Below are 27,582 nucleotides of genomic sequence, written 5' to 3' on the forward strand. Positions count from 1 at the left end.
TTTGAATTCAACAGGGTGGAGCTATATAATCCTCTCACGAGGAACATCAATAAACCACAGCCATTAAATTGAATATAACAGTTACAAATTCAGCTAGCCTGATTAAATTGAATAGGCAGATGGAGTAAATAAAATGCTAGAAGAATATAGCAAAAGTGAAAAAAATATATTTTATATATATAAAGATCTAAGAAATATAAATAAATATATAATATATACATTTACAAATACATATATTTACAAATAATATATGTACACACATAATATCTCTGAAATAAATGCTAACGAAGACTAGACAATTCAAAAGCTCTGAAAAGACAATATCAGGAAGACACAGGGGAGTTTCCATTTCTCTTGAGACAGATCACATTTTTCTGCTTTTCATGTTCAGTTACTTTAAATGTTGAACTTCTTGTGAGGATCTGGATTCAGTTACATTTTTCTGAAGAGCGCTGATGTTATTTTTTTAGGAGGCAATTAAATTAGCTAGACTAGTCCTGAAAACTATCTCTTGGCTAGCAGCTCAAATCTCATTTTAATTCTCTAATTTATCCTTAGATTCATTCTTTTTTACTGAAGGATTGTTTTGGTGTCAACCGGGATTTGGGGCAGAGGTAATACACTAAATATTTTATTCCCACTCTCTGCCTCTCTCCTTTCTGCGATTCCTCCATTCTTTTCCAGCTGTGGTTGTCTTGAATTCTATCCTCTGTGTTTTTAGATAGGAAAGACTGCATGGTTTTATTGGAAATTTAGCCAAACTAAATGCCGTTGAAATTGGTCTGCTCTCAGGCTACAAGTGGTAAAACCAGGTAACTCTCTGTGACATTTCCTCTGTCTAAGTCTGAACTGTTTTTCCAAACTCATTGCCTTTTTTCCCCCAGCCTTCAGGGTGATGTTTGTATGTGTGTGTGTGTTTGTGTGTGTGTCTGTGTATGTGATTGTTCAGATTTTATACAGGTTATCAGTAGTAGAGTCCAGGAGGATCATATTTAGCCCTATCAGAAGCAGAAGACAAATTCTTTTAGTATCAAATGTGTTTTTATCTTAATTTGAAAGAGATTTTTAATTGTTTTACTTCTGAGAACATCATGATCTCTACAGTGCTTATTAAATTTTGAGGTTCCTCTCTGTTGCTGGCATTTATTTATATGTATGTATTTATGCATTTTTCTATTGTAGTACCTTTATGTTGTTATTGAATTTTATTCCAGAATCTCTAATAGGGAATCTTGGATAACATTGACACATATAATTTGGAACAAAAGGTGAAATAGAGCAGAAAAATATAAACTTGGCATACAGAAAGACATTGGGCTCATTTAATTAGTGCATGGTTTTTATCCAACTCAGAGCCTTTGGGAGGCGAAAACCTAAATTTTTCATGTTGCCATAGGAGGAGCCACAGAAAACAATGGTTGTAATTTAGGGGGGAGACTCACAAAATTAGAGCAGAATGACACTTATTAAATGATAATATTATTTTATCCATAACTTTACACTCATTAATTGGCAGAAAATAGAATTTTCAGAATAGTAAATTGGGAACAGAAGATTGGACATACACAATCTAACCCTTCCTTCATTCTCTTTGGAACTGGCTGCCTGCAAAGAACACACATTTTGTTTTTCTTCAACATATAGTAAATTTTAAAAAGGCACCATCTTTCCTTGACATTAGTACTGAAATGATACTGTTCAACTCTGGAGTCCAGAATAGCAAGCCTGTTATTTTCCACACTGAAGGTAGTACATTCTCACAAAGTTAGACATAGAAAAAACTACCATGGTCATCTTTATATCACTGACTTCTTTGTGACTGTTCCATTCTAAATTCACCTTTGTTTAGCATCCCCCTAATATTGTTCCACATATATTTATATATACCCAGTATTTTGGAGGTATGACCTAAACTCACTCCACCAAGTAATTTCCATGGCTTATTACATACACGTACAAAACTTTAGGCACCTTCTTTATGCCTTTCACTTGGTCTCAAATCTAGGAACCATTAAAAGCTATCTTGCCAACATTTGGCAATTCCTTTAAAATTTATTCAATTCAAAAGAAGATAGCATTTCCATATGTATAAAAAGAACACATCGGGGAGGAGGCTAGGGTTCTTGACCAATAAGAAAAAGAACTGCAATTGAAACTTGATTTCAATAATGGGAATACATGTCCAGTAAATCATTAGTCTCGTTAATGTTTACATACGACATATATTGAATTTGTTAAAAGTCTACTTTAAAATAAAAATATCTTTGATATATATAATTGAATTGTTAAATGAGATGTACTTTTGGTGCCTGGCTAAAATCAGCTTATTGGAACAATAGAGATTTTCATAGGTGAGAGAAGGAAGACAAAGTTTTAGAACTTGGATCCTCTTGCAAATCAGACTTCATTGAATAGTTAAGGAAGTAAAATGTGAAAAGATCACATATAGCAAACACTTAATATAGTTAGATTTTATTTTAAGGCTTTTTAGGCATTATATTATTTATTCCTAAGAGCAGCCTTATTTGGTGGCTACAATTATGGTCGTCAAGTGACAGGTAATAGAACTGAAGCATAAAGCTTTTAAGTAAAAATAACTGGTATTTAGTGAATATTTATTTGCCAGGAGGCGTTTTCCAAGTGCTTTTCAAATATTCTTCAAGTAACGTTATGAGTAAGAAATTATTTCTATCATATTTCACAAGAGAAGAAACTGTGCCAGCACGTTTATGTAACTAAGTCACAGGGCTGATAGGGTGCATGTAGAATTTACACTCAAGTGATCTAGTTTCATTGCCTATGTCCTTAAACTTTACACCATATTGCTCACTCCCCATTTGTACATGGATCAAAGACCTTGGTGAAAAAATCTATATGATGATCTTTACCACTATACAAAACTATTTGACCAGAATTTTTGGCAGAGAGGAAACAAAAATCTAGATGGGAAGTCAAAAAAGTACTAATTTTTTTCTGCTTTCCAATATTTTTCTTTTAGGAATAAACTTGTCTCATGAGATATAATGAGACAAATATTCCTATGGCTATTACGGTAGATGAGCTTATTTATCAGTGAATCTATATTTCCTCCTTCTGACTGCTATAGAAGTGTATACTTTACAGATAATTGACAAGTTGGCCATGTGACTTCTTTTGACAATGTAATGTGAATGGGAAATGACAGCTTATGAGTTCTGAGCTCAAGTATTAAGCAGCACATTTCTGCTTGCCCCTCTGAGAGCTGCTAATCTCTGCTACATAAGGTCATGTAACAAGTAACCCACTGTTTTCAGGATAAAATATAGAAAGAAGATCTGAGCTGAATGTGTGATTTAAAGCCAAACCCATATATGCCCAGCCTACACGAACTGAAACCCAGCCAAACCACAAATGGGTGAATGAGAAATAAATGCTTATTTTTAAATGTCAATGCCAGCTTGGGTTTTTGTAACACAACTGTAGCATTTAGTTACACCTACCATTTGCAGTTTACATGAAATTAATTTTTAATATTCATGTATTTTCTCTATATGAATACAAGGAATAAACATAGAGAATATAAAGAATATGTGTATAATCAGAGATAAATGTGTATGAAATATTAATTTATTTTGTAAATAGTAATCATATGTAAGCTTTCTCTCTCTTATAATTGAATTATGGTAGAAATAGTTCTGAGTTTTTGTCAACTTACTAAAGTTTATCTCAAATTCTGTCGATAACCAGCTGCTTGACCCACACAAAGATTTTCATCAACTTATTTACTGTTTTATTCATTAACATTTTATTGTTTCCATCAAAATATTTTATATTCATGATAATAAAGAGCGACAGAAGGGAAGAGATAGAAAATTTAGTAAAACAAGACACCTTCTAAAATATCTGAAATCCAGTAGAGGAAATGAACAGACATGTAAAAAATACCAAAGGGCACTGTTTATTACCCAATGAAAATGCCAACCTCTGCCAAAAATAAATGTAACCATTGATCATGCTGCACTAAAACAAATTCTAAAGGTACAGGTTGGTTCCATTCTTTGAGGAAGTGGGGTTCATCCAAACGACTCTTGTACACAGCCTTGTGGTTGTTGCATATACCTTTGACTGCCAATTAACAATTTGTTTACTCTCACCTCCAAATCTATCCTTCAAACCCTGTTCTGAGATAATGGAGCTAGATCCTATAAACTTTTCTCCCTTGTCAGCTCGCATTATGCTAAGTTGTGTAGTTAAAGGCACTGGACAGGCACTGCAGGAGAAAGGCTCTTCTTCCTGGTTTCATGATGTTCTCTCTCCTTTGGCTACTATAAGGTGGTGGCACGCTGTATGCATGCAGCTGTGGTATTCACTCTACAGAAAGTTTTTGTGTCCAGTCCTATTTATAGTTTCCTACCCTCTACCCTCTGCCTACTAACACTGGCAGGGATGTCTTTCTGGTTGCCAGTCACAGCCTGAGATCCATCCTCACCAATTTCAGCCTGCTGACTGAGGAACCAATCTGTCCCAGGGCAATCCAGTGAACATGTCTGCCATGAAGTTGTCTGCAGCCACACTGTCTTCAATGATGTCTAAAACCCATCCTTAAGGAGTAGACCTGGCTACAAAGTAGATTCCTTCCTTGGGGGCTCTCCTTTAACCCTAAGGTGTTCTTCGTAATTTTCTATTATCCCCTCTTCCTAGGCTATCCTCTAAAAACATTTAATAATTCTTTCCATCAGGCCTCCCCTAGTTTCTGTCTCTTGAGTTGACTCTGACTTACACACCTTACCACTCCAGGCTCTTGAATTCTCATTTTGAACAACTTCACGGTCTAGGACAAATGGAGTAATTTGAAAATATGAGTGGAATTACTCACCTTTTTGAGACTTAGAAATAATAGTTCTTGATATTAGGTTTTGATGTTTATATATGATTATTTTAGTAAATAGTAAAAGTTTAAGAAACATATAATATGTACCTGGATATATATTTAAAAAGTAATATAAATAAAGATTTAAAAATAATTCTACAACAACAAGAGTGAAGCCCCAGGCAAACTATGGACTTAAGGTGATTATGATACATCGATGTGGATTCATCCTTGGTAACAAATATACCATTCTGGTGAGTGATGTTGAGAGTTGAGGAGGCTGTGCATGTGCAGGGACAAGGGGCATATGGGAAATCTCTGTATCTTCCTCTTGATTTTGTTATGAAATTAAAGCTACTCTAAAAAAAATACAAAAAATAATTCTAAGAAAATAATTTTATGGCTTTTCAAGAAACTACAAATATATTCTCTACAGATGGTGACAGTAACATTACACCAAATTTAGTTAAGCTAAAGTGCCTGGTGCTTACAAACATATATTTTTGTTTCTAAACAAGATCCAGGAGAAAGTTTGTTTTCGGGAAAATCCAAGAATACACAATTCTTATCCCTCCCTGAAGATACTGGGAACCTGAAATACACAGATATCATTTATCTTAGTAAAATATGACAATATTTTGATGAATAAATATTATATTTAGACTAATAGTTATATATCTAAATCTGAATATTTCCAATATATTTTTTCTATGGAAAAGTTTAAATGACTGTGTTTACATAATTCTTCATATATTGCTTCTTTTTTCTTTCTAAGATTAATTCCTTCAAGGCATAAAATATAAAACTGCTCAAGAAACTTACAGTTTGGAAGAGAAAGTTGAGCCATTTGGCCACAGCCATGCATTTTTACTGGTGCTGTGAGAGAGTCCAATCCACAAAAAAACATTCAAGGTGTTCAAAACATTCTATAGAAAAGAAATCTTATTATGTAAATAAATTTAAAATAAAATAAATAAATTTTTATACTAATTTTAATTTGGTGATAACAAATAAAGTTATTTTTTTTTTTACTTTAGAGAGTCTCTCCATTTAAAATACAATGTTACAAATTGGACAGTTAGGTAAATGTATTAGTGTGACTAAGTGAAGACGAAAAACTGACAATATTTCAAGGCTCTGAGAATTGATCAAAGACTAACAATAATTTGTGAAGTGGAAAAAAAATAGAGCAAATTTGTAGTCTTCTGGCCTAGTACTGCTTTAATGTCTACCCTCATCCCCACCCCAGCTCACTGAGCAAGAAAAATTTTAGTTTTTACGATTTGGGGAAGGCTGCAAAACCAATACTGTAGTTGCCAAAGGGGTAGATTTGATTAGGAGAGAACAATGGGTCACTAAATAGTCCACGACTTTTTCATTTCAAAGTGCTGAATTTGCTAAGTAACTAATGAGGAAACACGTACTTTTTCTAGTTCAAGGTTATGGTGTCCTTTGTGTCAAGCAGAGTGCCAACCATAAACATAATGGGAAGGTACTAAAAATGAAAGTACAATATAAGAGACGACATTAGCTCTACACATCCTTGACTGATGGAAAAAACGTGCAGATCTATAGAAGACACCAAGATGATCCTCGTAAGAAGTAAAAACCAAAGCACATGTGAGAACTAATTACAAAGTTATAAGCCCTCCCCAAAACACACACACACACAAACAAATGGTAGATGGTGGAAGCCCTACTGACTTGCATTATTTCAATACAACCTTTTAAAAAGATTACTGGCTGACAACTAAGCAATGCAATCACAAGCATAATTCCTAGGAAGTCAAGCTAAAAAACAAACAATAAGAATTTGAAAAAACTTGGCAGAAATATCACAGGCACACTTCAGAGGAAAAGATTCTGGAGAAAAGTTTGTGCATGTTACAAAAAGTAATAAACCTAAGAAACATGAAATAGAATCCATGTTTACCACACTATATTATAAAGTGTCTACTTAAACACGTAGAAAACTTGCAAAGAAATTGGAAAATGTCTTCCATACTCAGGGAAAAAGTCAGACAATAGAATCTTTTACTGAGATTAAATGTTAGATGTATTAGAAAAATATTTTAAAGTAATTATTATAAATATATGCAAATTATAAAGTAAACTATGTTCAAATAACTAAATGAAAATATGATGGTAGTGACAAAACAAGTAGAAAATATCAATAGAGAAATAAAAATTATATAAAACAACTGAATAGAAATTCTGAGTTGACAAATATATTACGTGAAATGAAAAAGTCATCAGATTGATTCTACAGAAAGTTTTAGATGCAGAAGAAAGAAGTGATGAAATTGAGGATGGAATAATAGAAATTATTTTTCCGAGAAGATGAGAGAGGAAAAAGAGAGAAAAATTAACACAGCTCAGAGGCCTTTGAGACAGTATCAAGAAAACCAAGATAGGCATAAATATAGTTTGAGAAGAGAGACAGAAAGGGACAGGAAAACAATTTTAAGCCACAATGAATGAACAACTTCTTAATTTATTTCCCGGAGGTATAAAGAACTCTCAAAACAAATAACAAAAAATATGCAAAATATTTTAATGGATAATTCACCAAAAAAAAAATACAGATGGCAAATGAGTACATGAAAAGATGATCAATATCATCAATCTCAGGAACATTCAAATTAAAACTACTACAGATCGGACCTCCTGTTCTGGGAAGATGGAGCGGATGTACTTTTCAGTGGTAGCACTTTTACTGTATAATACGTCTGGAAAGAAGGAGTGGATGATACTTTTCGCTATTCCTTCCACTAAACACAGCTAAAAACACTGGACACTGTATGTAAGACAAACATGAGAAGAGTCTGAAAAGTGATGAGAAAGCTGACGGAAACGGGACTTGAGACCTGAGGAGTGATATTACAGTGAGCGAACTGGGAATTTCTTTTGATCTCGTATATCCCAGGCTGGATGCTGGAGAAACAGGCAAACTAGAACTCCAATGGGTAGGGACAAAAACCCCAAGAAAAGTCTCTTCTCTCCAAAGGACCAGGAAAGGGGCAGGCTAGAGAAACAGGAAGCTTTTAGACTCTTAACTGCCTTATTCCAACCAAAACACATAGAAAAATTTGGTGAAAATATCACTCAGGAATGAAGGGGAAATCAAGACATTCTCAGATAAAGAGAAACTCAGAAAATGTGTCATCATCCAGGCCCAGTCTAAAAGAATAGATAAAAGAAATCGTCTAAGCAGAAATTAAATGGATCTTCAGGAAGGAAGAGAGAACAAAAGAAAGAATAAAAATATCATTAGATACAATAGACTTTCCTTCTCCTCTTGTGTTTTCTAAATTGATAGTTGAAGTAAAATTATCAGTTGAAGAAATATTGAACATTCTTCCATTTAATTCTCGATATACGTAAATGAAATATATAGGACGATTATAAATATACATAGTAAATCGACATAAAGGAAAGTAAACCTTCTCCATTTCACTCAAACTGCTGTAGACTACGACAGACTGTATAGACTGTGATAAAATATATATTATCATCAATACAAAGATAATATAGAGTACATATTATCCATATAAAGCAGACTAGAGCACATATGTGTATATATAAGTTCATAAATATAGGAAAGATATTTATGAAGGAAAAGATCATCTTTGTATAAATTATGCTCCATCAATTATGTAATGATGTAGAAAAGCATAAACTTCACTTCCATCTCATCTTCACATGCATCACAAATACAGCATCACAAAAAATAAATTCCCAATGGATTATAGACCTAAATGTAAAAGTTAAAAAATAAAGAAAAAAGATAAAACCTAGAGAGCAATATAGATTATATTCACAAACTTGGACTAATTTCTGAAATGGATTCAAAATAATCACTAACACCAAAAAGGAAAAATTGGACTCTGATAACATTAATAAATTCTGGTCATTAAAAGACTCCAATATGAGTGTAAAAATGTAAGTCACAAAGTCAAAAAAAGTTATTTGCGTCTCATAAAATCAAAAAAGAGTAGATATCCAAAATATAACAAGAACTTCTAGGAAGGTAAATGACAGACATCATGTAAGAGAAATGGTGGACAAGACAAGGACAAGACAAGACACATGAACAGGCACTTCCCATTATTGCAAAAGAGAATGTCTTAATAATTAAGAGCCCAGAAAAATATGTTCAATCCACTAGGAATCAGTAAAATGTCTATTAATGTCATAATGATACTGTTATATAACAATCAGAACTTTAAAATTCCTGAGAGACTAAGTTTTGGATCAAGAGACTATTGGATAAAATATGTATTTACGGAAAATTAGGAAAATATTGGGACAATTTAATCAATTTGACTTACACTATATTTATGACCCTGCAATTTCGTTCTGATGCATAGAGAACAATATATTATAAATATGCAAAATGCAATTATAATAATATAATAGTATTTATAAATTATCATATTTTTATAAATATAATGGTATATTAATATAATTTATTATATGACATATTTATATATAATATACAAATTTTTAATACATATGGAAAAAGGTATACACAAGGGTTTTCATAAAAAATTATCCGTAATACCCATGTATTAAAAAGTAACTAAATTTTTTACTCAGTTGCATAGATTAAAAAATGTCAAATCCATACAATACATAGGTGAAATTAACAAACTACAGATAAATGCAAAAGTATGGATGAATTGCAAAAATATAAGGTAGGAGTGAAGAAGACACAGGAATGCATACTGAATCTTCCATTTATATAAATCTCAAAAACATGCAGTGATACTTTATAATGTTGAAAAACAGAACAGTGGTTAAGTGAGGAGGTAGCAGAAGTGTTGAGAGTTCACCCAGGGGCGGGCTGCCTGGGGCTGGAAACTTCTATTTCATGACCTGAACAGTAATTACGTAGGTCTTTTCAGTTTGTGATCAACTTGCACAATCATGATATGTTTAGTTTCCTTGATACATGATATAACTAAATAGTAAAGTTAATTTAGGAAAAAAAGCATTTATAGAAACATGGTTTTCTATGAAAAGCAAGAACTGGAAACTATCAAATGTACATTAGTGACATAAAAATATAAATAAAATATAAACTCAAACAAGAATAACAACAGGCTGTAAAATTAAAAACTACAGATAGGTACAAAAACATGGATGAATTCTACAAATATAATATTGACTGAAATAAGCTTTTAATAAAATATTAGAAACACTTAAAATCTTACCATTTCTTCTTCATTATCTATATAAAGCAGGTTAGAGTTCTTAGAAGCACAGGCCATCAAGCTCTCATTCCATGCTTTTCTTTCAATACTAATGTAATAGCAATTGTTGGAATATGTTAACCACTCCTTCGGGCAATGACCACAATGATATTCTGAAAAAAGATTATGAATTGTTATTCAAAGCAATTGAATTTTTGAATTCTAAAAAATGAAAATTAACTTTCCCACAACTAGAAGGACCTGCAACTAAGATACACACCTATGTATGGGGGGGTTGGGGAGATAAAGCAAAAAAAAGAAAATTAACTTACGTACTTGCATAGGTATAAACATATATGTACATAACATATCTATACATCCTCCCACGTTGGTACACATAAAGAAAACAAAACACACTTACATACACACTTACAGAGAAGGGCCAGTCTCTCATCCCCTAATTTATGTGCCATTAATTTAGAATGCAAGCACACAAAGAAAAGTATCCACTCTGCATATGGCCTGAAAGTCAGCAAATTTCAGAATAGTAAAATTATTTATCTCTTATCAGTAGGAAATTTGAGCCCATCCACAACAATGTGTATGGTGATTTTAAATGAAATTTCTTCATATTGTTGCATAAGAAGGAATACTCTCCTCTAATCATTATTTATGAACATTACTCAATTTTAATTCATTTTCACCAAAAAAGTCTATTATCATTTTTTCCTAGCTTAAGATAGAGACAAAGTATAAACTATACTAATATTACAACTTTGAAAATCATTATGTACCTTTCCGGTTCCTGGTTATCAGGGTTGAAGTGTTCTGTTCCAGAATTAAAGTAGCTATAAAAATTAAAGTAATGAATATATAAAAATTACTATTATCTAAATAAGTCATAGTTTCTTACTTTGAAATTTGGTGTATTGTTTAGAATTAGAATAATCTAATTTTATAAGATTTTACCAAAACATTAATAAAGTAATGAAGACCGAAGGAAAAATATTTCAAAAGTCTAAAGGACCAAGCCTTACCTTCTCTTAGAGTATTTAGTTTAATCAATCTCAAGAACTAATTTATTTCTCAATAAGGTCTTTCAGTCTCCTGAATTATGTCTTTGAGTTATGAAATCAGAAAACATATATATGCAATACTTTCTATATTCATTTTGTTATTTATAATTTGACAAATTCCAGAATTACCATTCCACATTTAGTTTAAAATCATACATTAAAATGAGAGTTCTAGTCCATAATATTACGAAATGTTTAGAGGCACTGACGATCATAAAAGTAAAAAGTTCCCTTATAATCTTTCAAAAATTTACTTACATTTGGTAACAACTATCATTGTTACCACTGTGGATAATAAAACAAAGCAGATGATTCCCAGGATCCCAGCAACGAGCTTCCCTGGAGGTGACGGTAAATCTGCAGAAAGAAAAATGAAAACACTGAGAAAGGAGAGATGGAGACTACATACAAGGGAACTCACATGCACAGGAATCATACATATAAACTCGGACCCCAAACTCATATCTACCATTGTAATCTCTCTCTCAGAATATTCCATGGCATTTTCTGTAAACATAATGCTCCATGAGCTGTTAGTCAAAACTAGAAATTTTAACAATTCCTGAATGAAATTAGTCCTCAGATGTCATATTAGAATGCCATATTCCAACTTCAAGCTCTGATCCTCACATATAAAAATTAGGTGAGCTTATTCCCTTTTCCCACACCTCTGCACCCAGCTGCCCATCCTAGAGCAGTTACACTGTGTGTCTGTTAGATGTTTTACCTTTGCAGTGGTCATTCTTGTCATCCCCTAGAAGATCCCGAGAGGCATCTTGAAGGTTTAATTCCACATAAGTTATTTCCTGTTCAGTTACTGAAATGGAGCTTTTAGTGCCCTTAGGCTTCATTTGCTGTCTCCTTGAGTCCTTCACCAGATTCAATTCTGTGAAAACAGTTGTAATAAATCAGGTAATGTAATTTGATAATTCAGTCAATGAGCTCCGCAATCAGCGAGATCTGGAATTAATTCTGGTTTTGAAATTTGCAATGTACGACCTTTAAAAAGGTACTTAGTGTCTAACAACCTGGTTTACTAATCTAAAATGAGAATAAAAATATGTAAGATATATGTATCTAAAACACAAAATACTCAATCTGGCTTTTATAAGATCTCAGTAATATGTGTATTATTTTAATTATTATTTTAACCTAATTGCTATGTTATTGTTTCTGAACTATAACAATCAGACCATGTAACATAATTCATGAGACAGGAGTCTCTTTATCAGTGTGGTATATCTTTTTTGAACCTTTTTGTTTAACTTAAAAAAATCTTTTGATTGTTTATAGTTAACTTTTAAACAGCATTTTACAGAAGGTAACTCATCCTGATTTTAATTAAAAATAAAACTGCTTTTATTTAATCTAAGTACGTATACGAATAATTACGTTTGACCTTCATGATTTGATGAATTCATTTTAAGAATCTTTTTTTAAAGGCTATGCTAATTAAAAATAATATATATTTATATCTATGTTGATTATAAAACCAAAGTTAACTGTTTATTGTCATGATGCTTATAAGATTTCCCTTTAAGTTGTGTTGATTTACAAACCCAATTATGCATGTGGGTATGCACTTAACTAATCCTTCAAAGGCAGGAATTTGAATGTTTTAAGAAATCCTCCTACGTATCTTTTATTTTATTCTTGTTTTTACCTGCATTATTCAAATAAAGATACCAATGTTTTTTTCTGATTTGATTGTATACTCACTGTACCTCAGTTGCATCATATCTGGCATTTGTAATCTCCCACTAAACGAGCTGGCTAGTAGAGAGACAGAAGAGTAGCCACACATACCTTCTGTTAGCCAGAAAGTAGTGCATCCTGTGGGGGAGGCCAGGTTACTCCTGTAAACAAACAATATCTGCGGTCTTCACAGACTGCGGTCTTCACACACTGCCTGGTGAAGATGCAGAGTGAAGCAATAGGAGAGAAAGTAGATTTCTCATCAATGTGTCACTTAAAGTTTGAACAGGAAATTCTTACACCTGAGCTATTTTGAAGACAGTTTATGTCCTCGCACACCTTCAGAATACAGGAAACTTTGAGCTTGTAGTGTGTCATTCACTTTGTACATGAGCAAGTGCCTCTGAGATATTGTTTCCCTATTCTAAAAGATATCAGGGGAGAGATACTTGATCACCTCATGCTGTTAATTTGCTTCCATCTCAATCACAAACACTGAAAACTTAGGTCTTGTTGAGAGTATCTTAGATGTTTAAATTTTACTTTCAGACAAGTTGTTAAAATATGGCATTGCATACTTCTTTTCCTTATACCCTTGTTATGTCATTTCTATTATCATGGAAAAACGTCTTAAATCATAATCCCATTAACAGTGGATATTTAATGATATTTGTCACTAATTATTCTGAAGAATTACTATATGTTCAACCTTATTGTAACTGTTGCAGACATTGGTTCCCAAATGTATCTTCTCCAATTCTCTGCCCTAGTTCTTAAACTACCTACATTCAATTTTATTATTTTAAATACGTTATTTAGATTTCTCCGATGAAAATAATTGTCTCTGGGAAGGATAAAACATTAAAAATATGGAAAAATATCACCATGTCAGAGATTAAGATATTAAATAACCACTCATTATATTATTCATTGATGCACCCTACAATCATAACTAATTGTCTGGATTTTAATAAGAACATTTGTAGTAAATGACAAAACCCAAGTCTAGCCATGTAAGGGGAAGGCAGAGATAATTTTTTAAAATTTCACGTAACCAAAAAATGAGAGGACCAAAAAGCCGACTTTTAAAATACAAGTTAAAGGTGACATGAGCATCAAAAGAAATAGAACATTAAATCTAAATGATCTAGTTTGTATCAAATGGAATCCTTTTCATCATTCTTCATCTTGTATCAAGGAAAGGGAGAATGTTTACCTACCATGTCTATGGAAATCCACTTTCAATACAGTCACTAGGAGATTGAGTTCAGACAATCTCAAACTGTTAACTTTTTAAAATCTAGAAAAATGGAATTAAATCCATAGTTATGTCCTTGTAACCTGGACTAATATTTGAGCCTTCTATAAAAATGGCTAATGATGGCTGGCTATCTGTGTATTTCTATTATATTTTATTATGTTTTCATAAACTAAATTGATAATCTCTCCTTTTCTATTCGCCACATTGCAGAATTGTAACAAAGTATTCATTAATGATGTCAAACAATGTAAAGTTCACTAATGTTACCTTTTTCAATTTGAAGCACTTATATCTACTATTCCTATAGTCATACACTTTGCTATTTTCGACTAAATAATGTTATATATAAAAGTATGTAGGTATACACAAAAGTAGAAGTATGTGTTCACTTTCCGGCATTTAACTTTAGTGAAATCTATGCTCAGACATTATAAAGCCCCAATAAAAATTATTCAAAATAATAAGATCAATTCTAATATACTTTTTATGATATAAATATTCACATTTATGTATATCATATACAATAAATATATAAATATATATCATATATCATAAATATATAAATATATATAGTGACTATTTCTAATAATGGCTATACCTAGTGACCTAAGAGAGATGGATAAATTGGAAGTCAATAAGTGAAAATGCCCTTTTATATGATGGCAAATTCGTTTTCAAGAAAATTGTCTTTTTGTAATTACTTTTTTTGTTTTTTTTTTTTTTTTGCTGAGGAATATTAGCCCCAACTTAAGATCTGTTGACAATCTTCTTTCTTGCTTGAGGAAGATTAGCCCTGAGATAACATATGTGTCAATCTTCCTCCACTTTGTATGTGGGTCACTGCCACAGCAGGGTTGACAAGTGGTGTCTGTCTGCACCCAGGATCCGAACCCAGGAACCCAGGCTGCCAAAGCAGAGTGCGCCAAACTTAACCACTACATCACAGGGCTAGCCACAAGAAAAATTTTTTAAGCGAGAAATTAATTACCGAGGGACTATAACTAAAGGAAATATTGAAGGATCCTCTAAATAAGATCCTTTCACTTATTCAAGGTGAAAACTTAGATATGCAGAAAGAAAGAAGAGCTGAAGAAAACAAATTATGTTGATATATCAAAATATATATTTTTATTAGAATTCAAGGGGGCAAACATTGCATAAGCAGCAAACAAAAGTAGAGGGCAGTTAGGTCTTTTTGCTATTTGAGAAGGGGTAAAAGTACTAGTTTGGTAGACTTTAGTGAGTAAAGAATGTAAGCTGAAAAATGTAGGGCACAAATAAAAGAATATCTAAAGCATTTAAATTAATAAATTCTAAAAGAGGAAAGTGAAAATAAAATTAATAGTGAAAGATACGAAAACAAAGAAAGGGTAGAGTTTGAAGAAATAGTAGTGTTTACCCTAAATTAAAAAGCAACATTATACTTAACAGTTAACTGCTTCTTCTATTTGCACAAATAAATCAATAATATTATATTACATAATAATTTCATAATTATATTTAATAAAAATAGAATAATAGTCAATTTAAATTCCAAGAGTGTTTACATTTAAAATGTTTGTCTTGATGAGACACTCTTTTAACATAAACATAAAGAAAGATGAAAGTAAAAGATGAAAAAATACATGATGCAACACAAACCAGTAGAGAACTGCTATAGTTAATGCACTGTCACAATAGAAGGCAAGAACCATTGTCAGAAATGATGACACATGTTTCATAAGGATAGATTGACTATCCAAACCATTAGTGATGTGTTTTAAATCCATATGTACCTAATAATACAAGTTCAACATAGATTTCAAGAAAGTGGAAAGTAAAAAATCATGAATGGAGCTTTAAACCATTTTTTCTCACTGTTTACCAAACAAACAGGTATATCAGTAAGGTTATAAAGATTTAAACCAGACAATTAACCACGATATATATGCACACACACACACACACACACATTATACTAATATAGAATACACATATATTTAAGTTCACATGGCAATTTTCCAAAAATACACTGTATACTCATATTTCTAAGCACTTTAATATAAAATAAACAGAACTGTGGTGTCATGGCAGGAGCTGCTAGTCAAGTTTGGCAAGTGTGCACTTGAAATGTGGGGATTCACATTTAATTTTTAATTAATTAAAAATAAATAAAATTTTAATATCAGTTTCTCAGTCACACTAGATATGTTGAAACAGAGATGGAACATTACCAGCTTCACAGAAAATTCTCTAGCTAGAGTTTACCAAAAATAGATGTCAATAACCAAAACTTTGAAAACTCCTAACATACAGTTTGAAATTCAGTAACATTTTTCTAAATAACATATGAGCCAAATAATTAATCACAATAAATGTTTACAATGTTTATATGAATTATAGGGAAATTATAACAACAAAATCTGTCTTGTGAAATATTGATTGCCTTAACTGCATATCTTACAAAAAAGATAAAAGAAAGGCAGAAATGAGAGCATGTATCACAAGAAACTATAAACGAGAAAGCTAAAATTAGAGGAAATTAAATCCAAATGAAGTACAAGGAAGAAAACAATAAATAGTGAAAAATCATGATGGGGAACAGCCCTGGTGCCCTACTGGTTAAGTTCAGCACACTCTGCTTCAGTGGCCCAGGTTCAGGTCCCAGGCATGGACATACACTACTCTGTGATTGGCCATGATGTGCTGGTGGCCCACGTACTAAAAAAGTAGAGGAAGATCATCACAGATGTTAGCTCAGGGTGAATCTTCTTCAGCAAAAGAAAAAACTATCAAGACACAGAACAAAATTACAGAAGATAGGATCAACCAGGCCAAAGTTATTCTCATTGCAAACACTTAATAAAATTGATAAAAGACTGTTGAAGAAAAAAGTTAAGACATAAATCTTTTATATCTAGATTAAACATGAAAGTATCATTATAATATTAAACAGATAATAAAGCCATATAATGAATACATTTTAATATGTATATGAAATAGAAAATACCTAGAATATGGAAATTATTCATTGCCCTACAACAAACAGAAGGCTGAGTAAAACTAACATGCGTTAAAGAAATCGGATTCCTTATGTAAACCTTTTTACAAAAAAATTCTACAAGCTCAGATGGTATCAGTAGTGAATAATAACACTGAAAATATAACAGTACTCTTACACAAAGGCTTCCTGGTATTAGAAAAAGAGAAATGCTTCCCAAAAGAGCCTTAACAACAAAACCTGTCAAGTATGTAGCTATAAATGAATATTCAGCCTAATCCCTTTGGGAACATGAATGAAGAAAAATATGTTAATCTAAATATAACATAAGCAGTGATTTTTTAAAAAGACAATAAAGAATGAGCATTGTGATTTTATTTTGCTTTCTGTCTCTTATGGGTTTGCCTATTCTTGATATTTCATATAAGTGGACTCATAAAACATGCGAGCTTTTAAAAAGTTTGAATGCCACAAATATAATGTTGAGTAAAAAAAGCCAGACACAATATAAAGATGCTTGTACATTTTGTTGTGAATTTTATATTCCAATCATTGCTTTTGAAAAAATTTTCATTAATAAAACAAATAATATAATTAATTTTAAGGCTTATGCAATCATAATATTATTTCCATTTCATGAAATTGAAAGTTATCCAACAGAATCCAAACTCAGGTGTTTCAATTATAAAACTTATGCTTGCAATTATATATAATTGGAGATCCACAACTTTCTGCTTTGAGGCCAGATGAGTATAGGAAAGCACAGTTATATTTACCAGATGATGATTCTGTTATGCTGTAATGGAAAAAAAATGCATAATTCAGTTGTTATATTGTATGGAGACAATTCGTAAAACAATAACATTTTCTGGGTAACTATAATAAAAGTATATTTTGAAAATGGATAATGACATTTTTCATGTGACATTTAGTAAGAATTGGTTATTAGGAAAACTGAGGAATCCATTTTTTAACATTTGTATCAACATTTCATTAATTTTCAACATCTCTCTTCATATTTATAATTCGACTTAAAGAAATGCATTACTATTATTGTTCTGAATTTTTCTTTTCTATATTTTATTCTTCTATATAGCATTATTAAAAACAACTTACTTCATTTTGAAAGTTGAGCCATTTATTGACATCCACGCATGATCACTGCTGTTACGAAAGACTCCAATCCATGATAGAAGTGATAAGGAATTCAGAAATTTCTACCCCAAAATAAAGAACTTTTACTTAAATAATCACTAAAAAAGCTTTTATTATTTGTTAGCATGCAAGTAGTTTATTCTTTCATAGGATCTTTAATTTTCAGAATGAAATGAGAGTGTTAGATTTTAATCAAATACCAAAGATATAAGTTGAAAAGCATTTTCCATATTGTCAAAAACTTTCATCATTGTAGTTTTGATTAAAATTAACACTTAAACACTTACAATTAGTAGGTTCATTTTCTTCTTATGATAATAAGGAAAGTTCCGATTCATGTAATTTAATAGATACAAATGTTGACAAAGCTAACATAGCAAGGCTTTAAATAAGTTTCCAGATACTGTGATATTAATTTCTTCAAATATTGTGATTAAATCAATGTTTTTTTCTACTATATTTCTTGATTAGAAGAAAGTTAATGGATTGCCATTGGAGAAATAAATGACATGAAAGCCAAAAATTTGGTTTTCTGGGCCCCACATAATTCTGAGCCTCAAATCGATCTGTTTCTATATTCATAAAATCTTATTGCCCAGACAAGGTGTCATAGGCTAATTTCTCCTGGCTACTCCCTGCTAAGTACAACTATAAATTCAGGAACTACTGGAAGACAAAATTAAAGAAGAAATCTGAAAGTTGGAAAGAGAAAGACAAAATGGATTGAGACCCTGGGATTCAGGAACAACAGAGTGATAGGACATCTTATATCCCGCATCCAACAGAAGGAAGTGACCTAGGCCACTGCTTCCCAGCACCCAACCCAGCAATAGGAAGCCATTCCTCCACTGTGTTGAAACAAATCCTGTCCAGCAACACCAGCTAAGCCTTAGAAGGATGATGGATCAGGAAACCCGCTAATAACCAGAAGCCAGAGGAAGTGCTTCTCTTCCCCCACCAAGAGACACCAGGGTGTGTGTGTGAGTGCAGAGGGGTGGAGGTGGGACCAGCAAAGGTACTAAAGTACTCATCCCAGGAAGTCTTTTTATCCCTGTGGGCGTGAGACTCATGTCCCCAGCCAGGGGACATTGGATAAAATGGATTTCAAGATGTTACATTCACATAATTCAGCAATGAAAATTAACAAACTACAGATAAATGCAATAATATGGACGAATTGCAAAAATATCATAGGGGAGTGAAAAGAGAGGAGGAAAAATGCACATTGTGTGATACGATTAATACGAAGTTCAACTAATGGAGGCGATTCTGTGACAGTAAAAGTCAGGGCAGTTGTTAAATAAGGAGAAATGAGAAGTGCTAAGAGTGCACCCCGAGGTGGGGCTGCTGAGGGCTGGAAACTTCTCTTTTGTGATTTGATTTGTAATTACACGATTCTATTCACCTGTGATCAATCTGTGCCCTCATGATATGTTTAATTTCCTTGGTGGGTGGTAAAATTAAATGGCAAAATTTATTTTAGAAAAAAACATTTATAGAAACCTGGTTTTCTATGAACAGTAAGAACTGGAAATTATCAAATGTGCATTAGTAATACAAAAATATAAGTAAAATATCATAAGGTCAAACAAAGGAAGATTGTAGAATTTAAATTAACCTACGATATGCACAAAAATATGGATGAATTCTACAAATAAAATATTGACTGAAATAAGCCTTTAATAAAGTATATGAAACATTTAAAATCTTACCATTTCTTCTTCATTGTCTATATAAAGCAGACTAGAGTTCTTAGAAGCACAAGCCATCAAACTCTCATTCCACACTTTTTTTTCACTACCAATGTAATAGCAATTGTTGGAATATGTGAACCACTTCTTCGGACAATGACAATTATATGCTGAAGAAATATTATGAATCGTTATCCAAAAATAATTTAATTTTTAAAACAGAAAATTAATTTACATACTCACATAGGTATAAACATATATGTGCATAACATAGCCACGCACCCTCACAGGCTGGTATATGTAAAACAAAACACACACGCACACTCTCACAGAGAAGGGTCAGCTTCTCATCTCCTAATTTATGTGCCCATGGAAAGCAAATGCAAAAGCAAATCACCCACTGTATACATGTCCTGACATTCAGTGAATTAAAATAATTTTTAGAATGATAAAATTATTAATCTCATATTATAGCAGCAGGAAATTTGAGCAATTGACAACAAAGGGTCTGATGATTTTAAATGAATATATGTTCTTATTGTTGTATAATAAGAAATACTCTCCTATAATCACTATTTATGAACCCTTCATTGCTCGATTTTGTATTTATCAACCCCTAAAAAAACCTGTCATTTTTGCCTAGACTAAGGTAGACACAAAATACAAACTATACTAATATCAGAACTTTGAAAATTGTCACATACCTTTCTCGATCCTTGTTATCAGGGATGAATTGTTCTGCCCCACTACTTTACTAACTAGAAAAATTAAAGCAATCCTTTTAAAAAATTAATATTGATCTAAATGAATCAGAATAATTTCATTTTCTTAGATTGTAATATGGTGTATTGTCTAAGATTAGAATAATTCAGAATAAAATTGATTTTATCAGGAAAAATAATAAAGTAATGAAGATTTGTGGGAAAATATTTCAAAGCCTAAAGAACCAAACTTCACCATCTCTGATAGTATTTGGTTTAACTGATCAGAAAAATAAATTTGTACCCCTTAATAAGGTTTTTCAATCTCCTAAAATCTATCTTTGACTTATGAAATCAGAATACATGTATATGTAGTATTTTCTGCAATCATTCTGTTATTCATACTTTTGATAAATTCAGAGTAACCATTCTACATTTAGCCTGAATGTATACATTCAAATGAGAATTCTAGTCTATAATACTATGAAATGTTTAGAGTAAGAAGTTCTCTTATAATCTTTCAAAAAGTAACTCACAGGGAATAACAACTATCGTTAACACAGTGGATAACATGACAAGGCAGATGATTCCCAGGATCCCAGCAATGAGCTTCTCTCGAGGTGATGGTAAATCTGCAGGGAAACAGAGAAATGGAAACACTGAGAAAGGAGCGATGGAGACAATTGTTTAGATAGTTTACATTCAAGGGAACTCACATGCACAGGGAATCATATATATATAAACTTGGACACCAAACCCATACCTACCAATGTAATCTTTCTCTCAGAATATTCCATTGCATTTTCAGTAAATATAATGCTCCATGAGATGTTTGTCAAAGACTAGAAATTTAGCAATGCCTGAATGAAATTAGTCCTCAGATTTCATATTAGAATACCATGTTCCAACTGCAAGCTCTGATCCTCACTAACAAAAAATATGTAAGCTTATACTCTACTCTTTCGCCGTACATCTGCACCCCAGCTGTACATTCTACAACAGTTATACTGTATGTTTATTAAATGCTTTACCTTTGCAGTGGTCGTTCCTGTCATTCCCTTGAAGATCCTGAGAAGCATTTTGAAGATTTAATTCAGCATATGTTATTTCCTGCTCAACTACTGAAATGGAGCCTTTAGTGACCTTAGGTTTCCTTTGCTGCCTCTTTGCATACTTGGCCACATTCAGTTCTGCATAGGTTACTCTTTGGTTATTCATCTCTGCAGCTGAGCGATGTCTGGACTGTGCTCTAAGATAAATGTACTTAAGAATAAATGGTATATGAAATGACGAAGTCCCTAGTTCTGTAAATCTGGGCGGGGTTGAGGGTGATTATTAGTGCTCATCTCGCAGCTGAAGCATTTAAAGTCCTGCTTTAAAATTGCTCAGAGATTTAAACAAGTGTCTCATGGCAGAATATACTTTTATAAAGATGTTCTACATTTAACAATATATTATCAGTTGGAACAATGAAAAGTGATAAATTAGTGAGGAATAAAGAAGTTTACAAATAATAATATCCTTATTAAAGTCACATTCCACAAAAATATTGTAACACCATCAGAATGCCTGTATTAAAAATTAAAATGCTATGCTAGAAAAAAGATATTCACCAATATTTATGATGATTTTTAAATTCAATAATGATTAAATACTGGTTGTTCTAAAAATGGAAGAATATGAAAGTATATAGATTAATTTCTTACACTAAATTATATTTATTTAGTGACTTACATGTATTTATTAAAGGTGTTATCAAATGGTCTTTTATTTTGAATGGTTGAAAAGTTCTGAGAAATCCTTAAAAGTTTAAAGAAGTACTTTATATGTTGAAAAATGTTACATTATACACTAAACTTAGCCATAACCTGAGCAGTATTGAAAATAAAACAACAAAATAAGATTAAAAATTACTTTACAATTAATTGATAATTGATTTAATAGCTAAGATATGGACATATAAAATGGTAAACTGTTGGTTATTTATGTAAGAGCACTGTTGTTTTAAACTTCCAGAAAGATTTCATGGTTGTTAAAGTCAGTGAAGGTTGTTATGGTTGTATAAGTAATTGTAATATTCCAGATAATATAATGTAATAATTCAGTCAATGGGTTCTGTAGTCAGAGAGATCTGGAATTAATCTGGCTTTGAAATTTACAGTGGGTGACCTTTAAAAAGTTACTTAGTGCCTAGTGACCTAGTATACTAATCTAAAATGGACATAAGTGTATGTAAGTTATAATGCATGTAATACTTAGTACTGGACCTGTCACTTATATACCTTCAATAAATGTTTTTTTAATTATACTTTAGTCACAATTTCCATGTTATTATTTCTGATTCTTATCAGTTAGACCTTGTAAAATAATTTAAGCAGGAGTCTCTAATGAGTACAGTACATTTTTCTGCTGTTTGTTCAATTTTTTAAAAATCCTTTTGATGGTTTATAATTAAGTTTAAATTAGCAATTTACAGATGCTATCTAATGCTTAGTTTTATTAGAAATTAAGCTGCTTTTATTCAATCCAAGTAAGTGTGTGAGTAATTATGTTTGGCCTTCGTCATGCAATGAATTCCTTTTTAAGAATCTATTTATAAAGCTTAAGCAAAATATAAATTAACATATCTTGCACTCATTATAAAATACAAAATTCGTTGTTCCTTGTGATGTTTATGTGTTTACTTTAAATTATATTGATTTACAAACCCAGATACCCATGTGTGTATGTAACTTGACAAATTTTCTACAGGCAATAATTTGAATTCTTTAAGAAATCTTCCAACATGTTTTATATTTTATGGTCGCTTTTTACTCTAAATTATTTAAATAAAAACACCAATGTTCTACTTTGATTTTGTTGTATACTAATTGTAACTCAGTTGCATCACATCCAGCATTTGTTATCTCCCACTAAACGAGGTGGACTGGTGGAAAGACAGGAGAGTAGTGACACATACCTTCTGTTGGCCAGAAAGTGGTGCATCCTCTAGTGGGAGGCCAGTTTACCCTCATAATAGAGGACTGATATAGCTGGGTAATAAAAGGAGAAATTTAAAAATGCAGATCCAGGACAGGAGTAAACAATATCTGTGGTCTTCACAGATTGCCCTTTGAAGACTCAGAATGAAGCAATAGTGGAAAAAGTAGGTCTCTCATAAATGTGTCAGTTAAGGTTTTGAACAGGAAATTCTTACACTTAGAGTTTTGAAATCAGTTTATCTCACCACACATCTCCAGAATATAGGAGACTTTGGGCTCCAATTGAAAGGACAAATGGACCTCTAAGTGTATTGTTTAGATGGCCATTTTCAAATGCCTCTGAGAAATTGTCTTCATATTCTACAGGATATAGGAGGACAGACACTTGACCACCCATGCAGTTAACTTGTTTCCATTGCAATCACAAACACTGCAAACTTGGAGGATCTCAAGTTTTACTTTTAGAATAAGGTTGCTAAATCTTGGCATTGTATACATCTTTTCCTTATTTCCATACTATTTCACTTATATTCTCATGGAAAAGTTCTGAAAATCATAATCCGATTATCAACATATATTTAATAGTATTTGTCACTAATTGTTCTGAGGAATTACTACATTCTCAACCATATTGACCTGGTATACAAAGTCCATCATTCCCAAAATAGCATCTTTATTTCTCTGCCTTTGTTCTTACATTCAATTTTTATTCCTTATAAATAAATAATTTACTATGCATATTTCCTCTGATACACATAAATGTCCCTTGGAAGGATAAATATAAACAATATTGAGCTATATATATATGCTAGAGGTTGAAATATTAAATAACTACTTATTATATTGTTCATTAATTCATCGTCCAGTCATGACTAGCTGTTTATATTTTACTGGAAATATTTGGTGTAAATAACAAAAACCCAAGTCAAACTATGTGGCACAAGAGAAGTTAATTTTTAAAAATATCATCTAACCAAACAATGGGTAGGAGAGTGAAAGAAGACTTTTAAATCATCAGTTAGATGACATAGGAATATCAAAGAAACAAATGTTAAATTCCAATTGTCTCCATCATATCAAATGGAATTTTTTAATCATTTAATCATTATCTTGTGTCAAGAAAGGGGAGAATGTTTATTACCCATCATTCCTAAGGATATTCACTTCCATGCAGCCTCTAAGAAATTGAGTTCAGATTCAAACCCATATCTTAAGTTTTCCTAAATCTAGAAAAATGGCATTTACACCGTAGTTATGTCTCTGCAATCAGCACTAATAGTTGAGCTTTTCATAAAAATTGCTGATCTTGACTAGTTGTATAAAACTTTCTTTTTTTTTTTCCTTTTTTTTCCCCCCAAAGATTGGCACCTGAGCGAACAACTGTTGCCAATCTTTTTTTTTTTCCTGCTTTGTTTATCTCCCCAAACCCCCCCGTAAACAGTTGTATATTTTAGTTGCACGTTCTTCTAGTTGTGGGATGTGGGACGCCTCCTCAATGTGGCCTGACGAGCGGTGCCATGTCCACGCCCAGGATCCAAACCCTGGGCCGCAGCAGCGGAGCATGTGAACTTAACCACTCGGCCACTGAGCCGGCCCCTTAAGTATTTCTAATAATTATATTTTATTTTATAAATATAAATTATATTTATATTTTAAATAAATAATCTTATGTATGTGTGCATGCATTTATATTTATTAGAAATAAATTTATTTCCATTTATTCCATTTTATTATATTTTCATGAAGTAAATTAATAACATTCTTCCTCTAATTTTTCTATTACACAAGTTAGAGAATTAAAACAATGAAATCATTTCTTGACAATGCCAAATAATGTGAGGCTCACTATTGCTCTCTTTTTAAATTGAAAACACTTATGTCTAATATTCCTACAGACATCCACTTTGACGTTTTCATTTAAATAATGGTATACATCATATACTTTGTTATATGTAATAATATGGGTTGATTCTTCTGGCATTTGTGTTTTAGTGAAATCTATTCTTAGATAATATAAAGACAATAAAAATAGCTCAAAATAAACTTGAAATCATATAAAGAATTTCCTTTAAATATATGTATATATGAACTCTGAAGATATAAACTACCAAAAATGTGGGAATTGTTGAAATTTATTTTATGTGAAATAACTCTCTGTATATAACTCTCTCTATATATAACATATATTTGTATGTTATATGAATATAATAATATAGAAATATATTAATATTAAAATATTAAGAATATACTTATGATATACATGTAGCATAAATACATATGACTGTGACTATTCCTGATAATAGCAGAATCTAATGTCTTGGCTAAAAAAGAATTCAATATTTCGTCAAAATTGCCTAATATAATGGGAAAATGAAGTCATTTTTAAGGAGCAAATTAAAAAAGAGAGAATTTGTTACTAACTGCGTCTCATTAAAGGAAATATTAAAGGATCTTCTTCTAACAGAAGAAAACCATGTCAAATCAAAGCTTAGATATGCACAAAGGAAAGAAGAGTTAAAAGAAATAAAATTGGGTGTATGCGTCAAAAAATGTATATAACTGGATAAAATATTAGTGATATAGATTCTAGTTGAAAAATATACGTTTGTAAAGATGTGAATGTGGCAACAAGCAGTAAGTAGAGAGGGTAATAAGATTGTGAGAAAGGATAAAAATACAAATTTGTTAGAATTTTAATGAAAAAGAATATATGCTGTGAAATGTAGAGCACTATTGAAAGTATAATTAAGGCATTTTGAACTAAAAAGATTTGATAGACGGAAGCAGAGAAATAAAAACTATATTTAATCCTAAAGAAGATTGAAAATAATGCCTATTTGTACTTGCAAATGGGAAGAAAATAGTAAATGATAGATTTTGACCCAACAAATGATAATTATATTAAATATAAATAGAATAATTTTCAAGTCAAATCTGAAATATGTCCTATAAGTTCATCCATGTTGTTAAAAATGACAGGATTTTCTTCTTTTTTAAGAGTGTGCATTATTCCATTGTATAGACGTATATTCATGCATATGTATTACATTTTCTTTAGCTATTCATCTGTCTGAGACACATCTTTAATGTAAGCAAAAAGGAAAGATGAAAGTAAGAAGAGAAAAATGTATTCTGTCTAACACAGTTCAGTAGAAAATCGCTATATAAAGGTATTGTCACATAATAAGGCAAGACCATTTTTGGAAATGAACAAGTATGTTTCATAATGATTGACTATCTAAATAATTTGGATTACAATTTTTCAAAAATTTCTATGTATCTAAAAATACAAGTTCAATACAGATTTGAAAGAAGAAAGAAACAAATAACCACAACTGGAGATTTAAGCACTTCCCTCTCATTAGTTATCAAACAAGTTGGTATAACAGTAAGGCTATAAACATTCAAATTTAAATGAAAATTAGGAAAATTTACCAATACACACACACACCTACATACTCACATGCACACATAAGCACACAAGACTTACTAGTACAGAGTACATTTTTTTCAAGGTCACATGGAACTTTTCCCTAAATATACTGTCTGCTCACATTTCTAAGAAAATAAATTAAAAAAATATATAACTGCGCTGTCAATGCGTTAACCAGGAGCCAAGTTTGAGAGGTGGGTGCTTGAAATGTGGCTATTCGAACTTAAATTTTAATTTATTAAAAATAAATAAAATTTAAAAATTGATTCTTCGGTTCCACTAGTCATTTTTTAACAATGGATGTAGAAAATTCCATCATCACGACAAATTCTCTAACCATAGTGTACCCTAAATAGAAATCACTAAAAAAGTGGAAGATCTTATATAATTTTAATTCAGTAATATATTGATAAAAACAAATGGCAGGTTGGGGATCATAATTCATGTTCATAATTTTATATTAAGTACAATGAAACTATATTAAATGTCTTTTATTGTAAAATTGATTGTCCTAAATACATATGTTAGAAAAAAATAAAGTAGAATATCAATAACTGAGCATCAG

General features: G+C 31.6%; 2 protein-coding genes across 6 annotated transcripts; both read right to left on the bottom strand.

Annotated features, from left to right (window-relative positions):
• Positions 1-273: 273 nt before the first annotated feature.
• Positions 274-13,065, bottom strand: LOC106834123 (NKG2-A/NKG2-B type II integral membrane protein-like). Its single transcript, XM_070494305.1, has 7 exons — positions 12,927-13,065; positions 11,848-12,006; positions 11,379-11,477; positions 10,839-10,892; positions 10,066-10,217; positions 5,672-5,775; positions 274-5,441 (listed from the first exon to the last, which is right to left on the bottom strand). Exons 2-7 carry the CDS (start codon positions 11,969-11,971, stop codon positions 5,321-5,323), a joined length of 654 nt encoding a protein of 217 aa, XP_070350406.1. The 5' UTR covers positions 11,972-12,006; positions 12,927-13,065; the 3' UTR covers positions 274-5,320.
• LOC106834099 (NKG2-A/NKG2-B type II integral membrane protein-like) lies at positions 12,927-21,912 on the bottom strand. Of its 5 annotated transcripts, XR_011496925.1 has the most exons (8): positions 21,635-21,875; positions 21,140-21,235; positions 20,607-20,660; positions 19,924-20,072; positions 18,173-18,273; positions 17,833-17,852; positions 14,036-14,115; positions 12,927-13,029 (listed from the first exon to the last, which is right to left on the bottom strand). XR_011496925.1 is itself a non-coding variant. In XM_070494304.1 (7 exons), the coding sequence occupies exons 1-7, from the start codon at positions 21,819-21,821 to the stop codon at positions 13,019-13,021; spliced, it is 618 nt and encodes a 205-aa protein (XP_070350405.1). In that variant the 5' UTR covers positions 21,822-21,875; the 3' UTR covers positions 12,927-13,018. The 5 variants fall into 5 exon arrangements, 4 of the variants coding, with proteins under 4 accessions (XP_070350405.1, XP_070350404.1, XP_014701053.2 ...); XM_070494304.1 differs by lacking the exon at positions 14,036-14,115; XM_070494303.1 differs by lacking the exon at positions 12,927-13,029 and having other exon boundaries at positions 14,021-14,115.
• Positions 21,913-27,582: the final 5,670 nt, after the last annotated feature.

Source organism: Equus asinus, chromosome 22, assembly GCF_041296235.1.
Source record: "Equus asinus isolate D_3611 breed Donkey chromosome 22, EquAss-T2T_v2, whole genome shotgun sequence".
In the NCBI taxonomy this organism is placed as follows: domain Eukaryota; kingdom Metazoa; phylum Chordata; class Mammalia; order Perissodactyla; family Equidae; genus Equus; species Equus asinus.

What these genes read in the sequence shown, in the direction of transcription:
- LOC106834123 (XM_070494305.1), bottom strand. Translation starts at nt 11,971, where the DNA reads ATGAAGCCTAAGGGCACTAAAAGCTCCATTTCAGTAACTGAACAGGAA. An exon ending in CAAGAATGACCACTGCAAAG is followed by an intron (nt 11,478 to 11,847) that starts GTAAAACATCTA and finishes TTCTTTCTGCAG; the next exon opens with ATTTACCGTCACCTCCAGGG. An exon ending in TAGATAATGAAGAAGAAATG is followed by an intron (nt 5,776 to 10,065) that starts GTAAGATTTTAA and finishes TCTTTTCTATAG; the next exon opens with AATGTTTTGAACACCTTGAA.
- LOC106834099 (XM_014845567.3), bottom strand. Translation starts at nt 21,821, where the DNA reads ATGAATAACCAAAGAGTAACCTATGCAGAACTGAATGTGGCCAAGTAT. An exon ending in GATAACAAGGATCGAGAAAG is followed by an intron (nt 20,073 to 20,606) that starts GTATGTGACAAT and finishes ATATTTCTTCAG; the next exon opens with CATATAATTGTCATTGTCCG. An exon ending in GGCTCAACTTTCAAAATGAA is followed by an intron (nt 17,853 to 18,172) that starts GTAAGTTGTTTT and finishes TTTCCATTACAG; the next exon opens with CATAACAGAATCATCATCTG.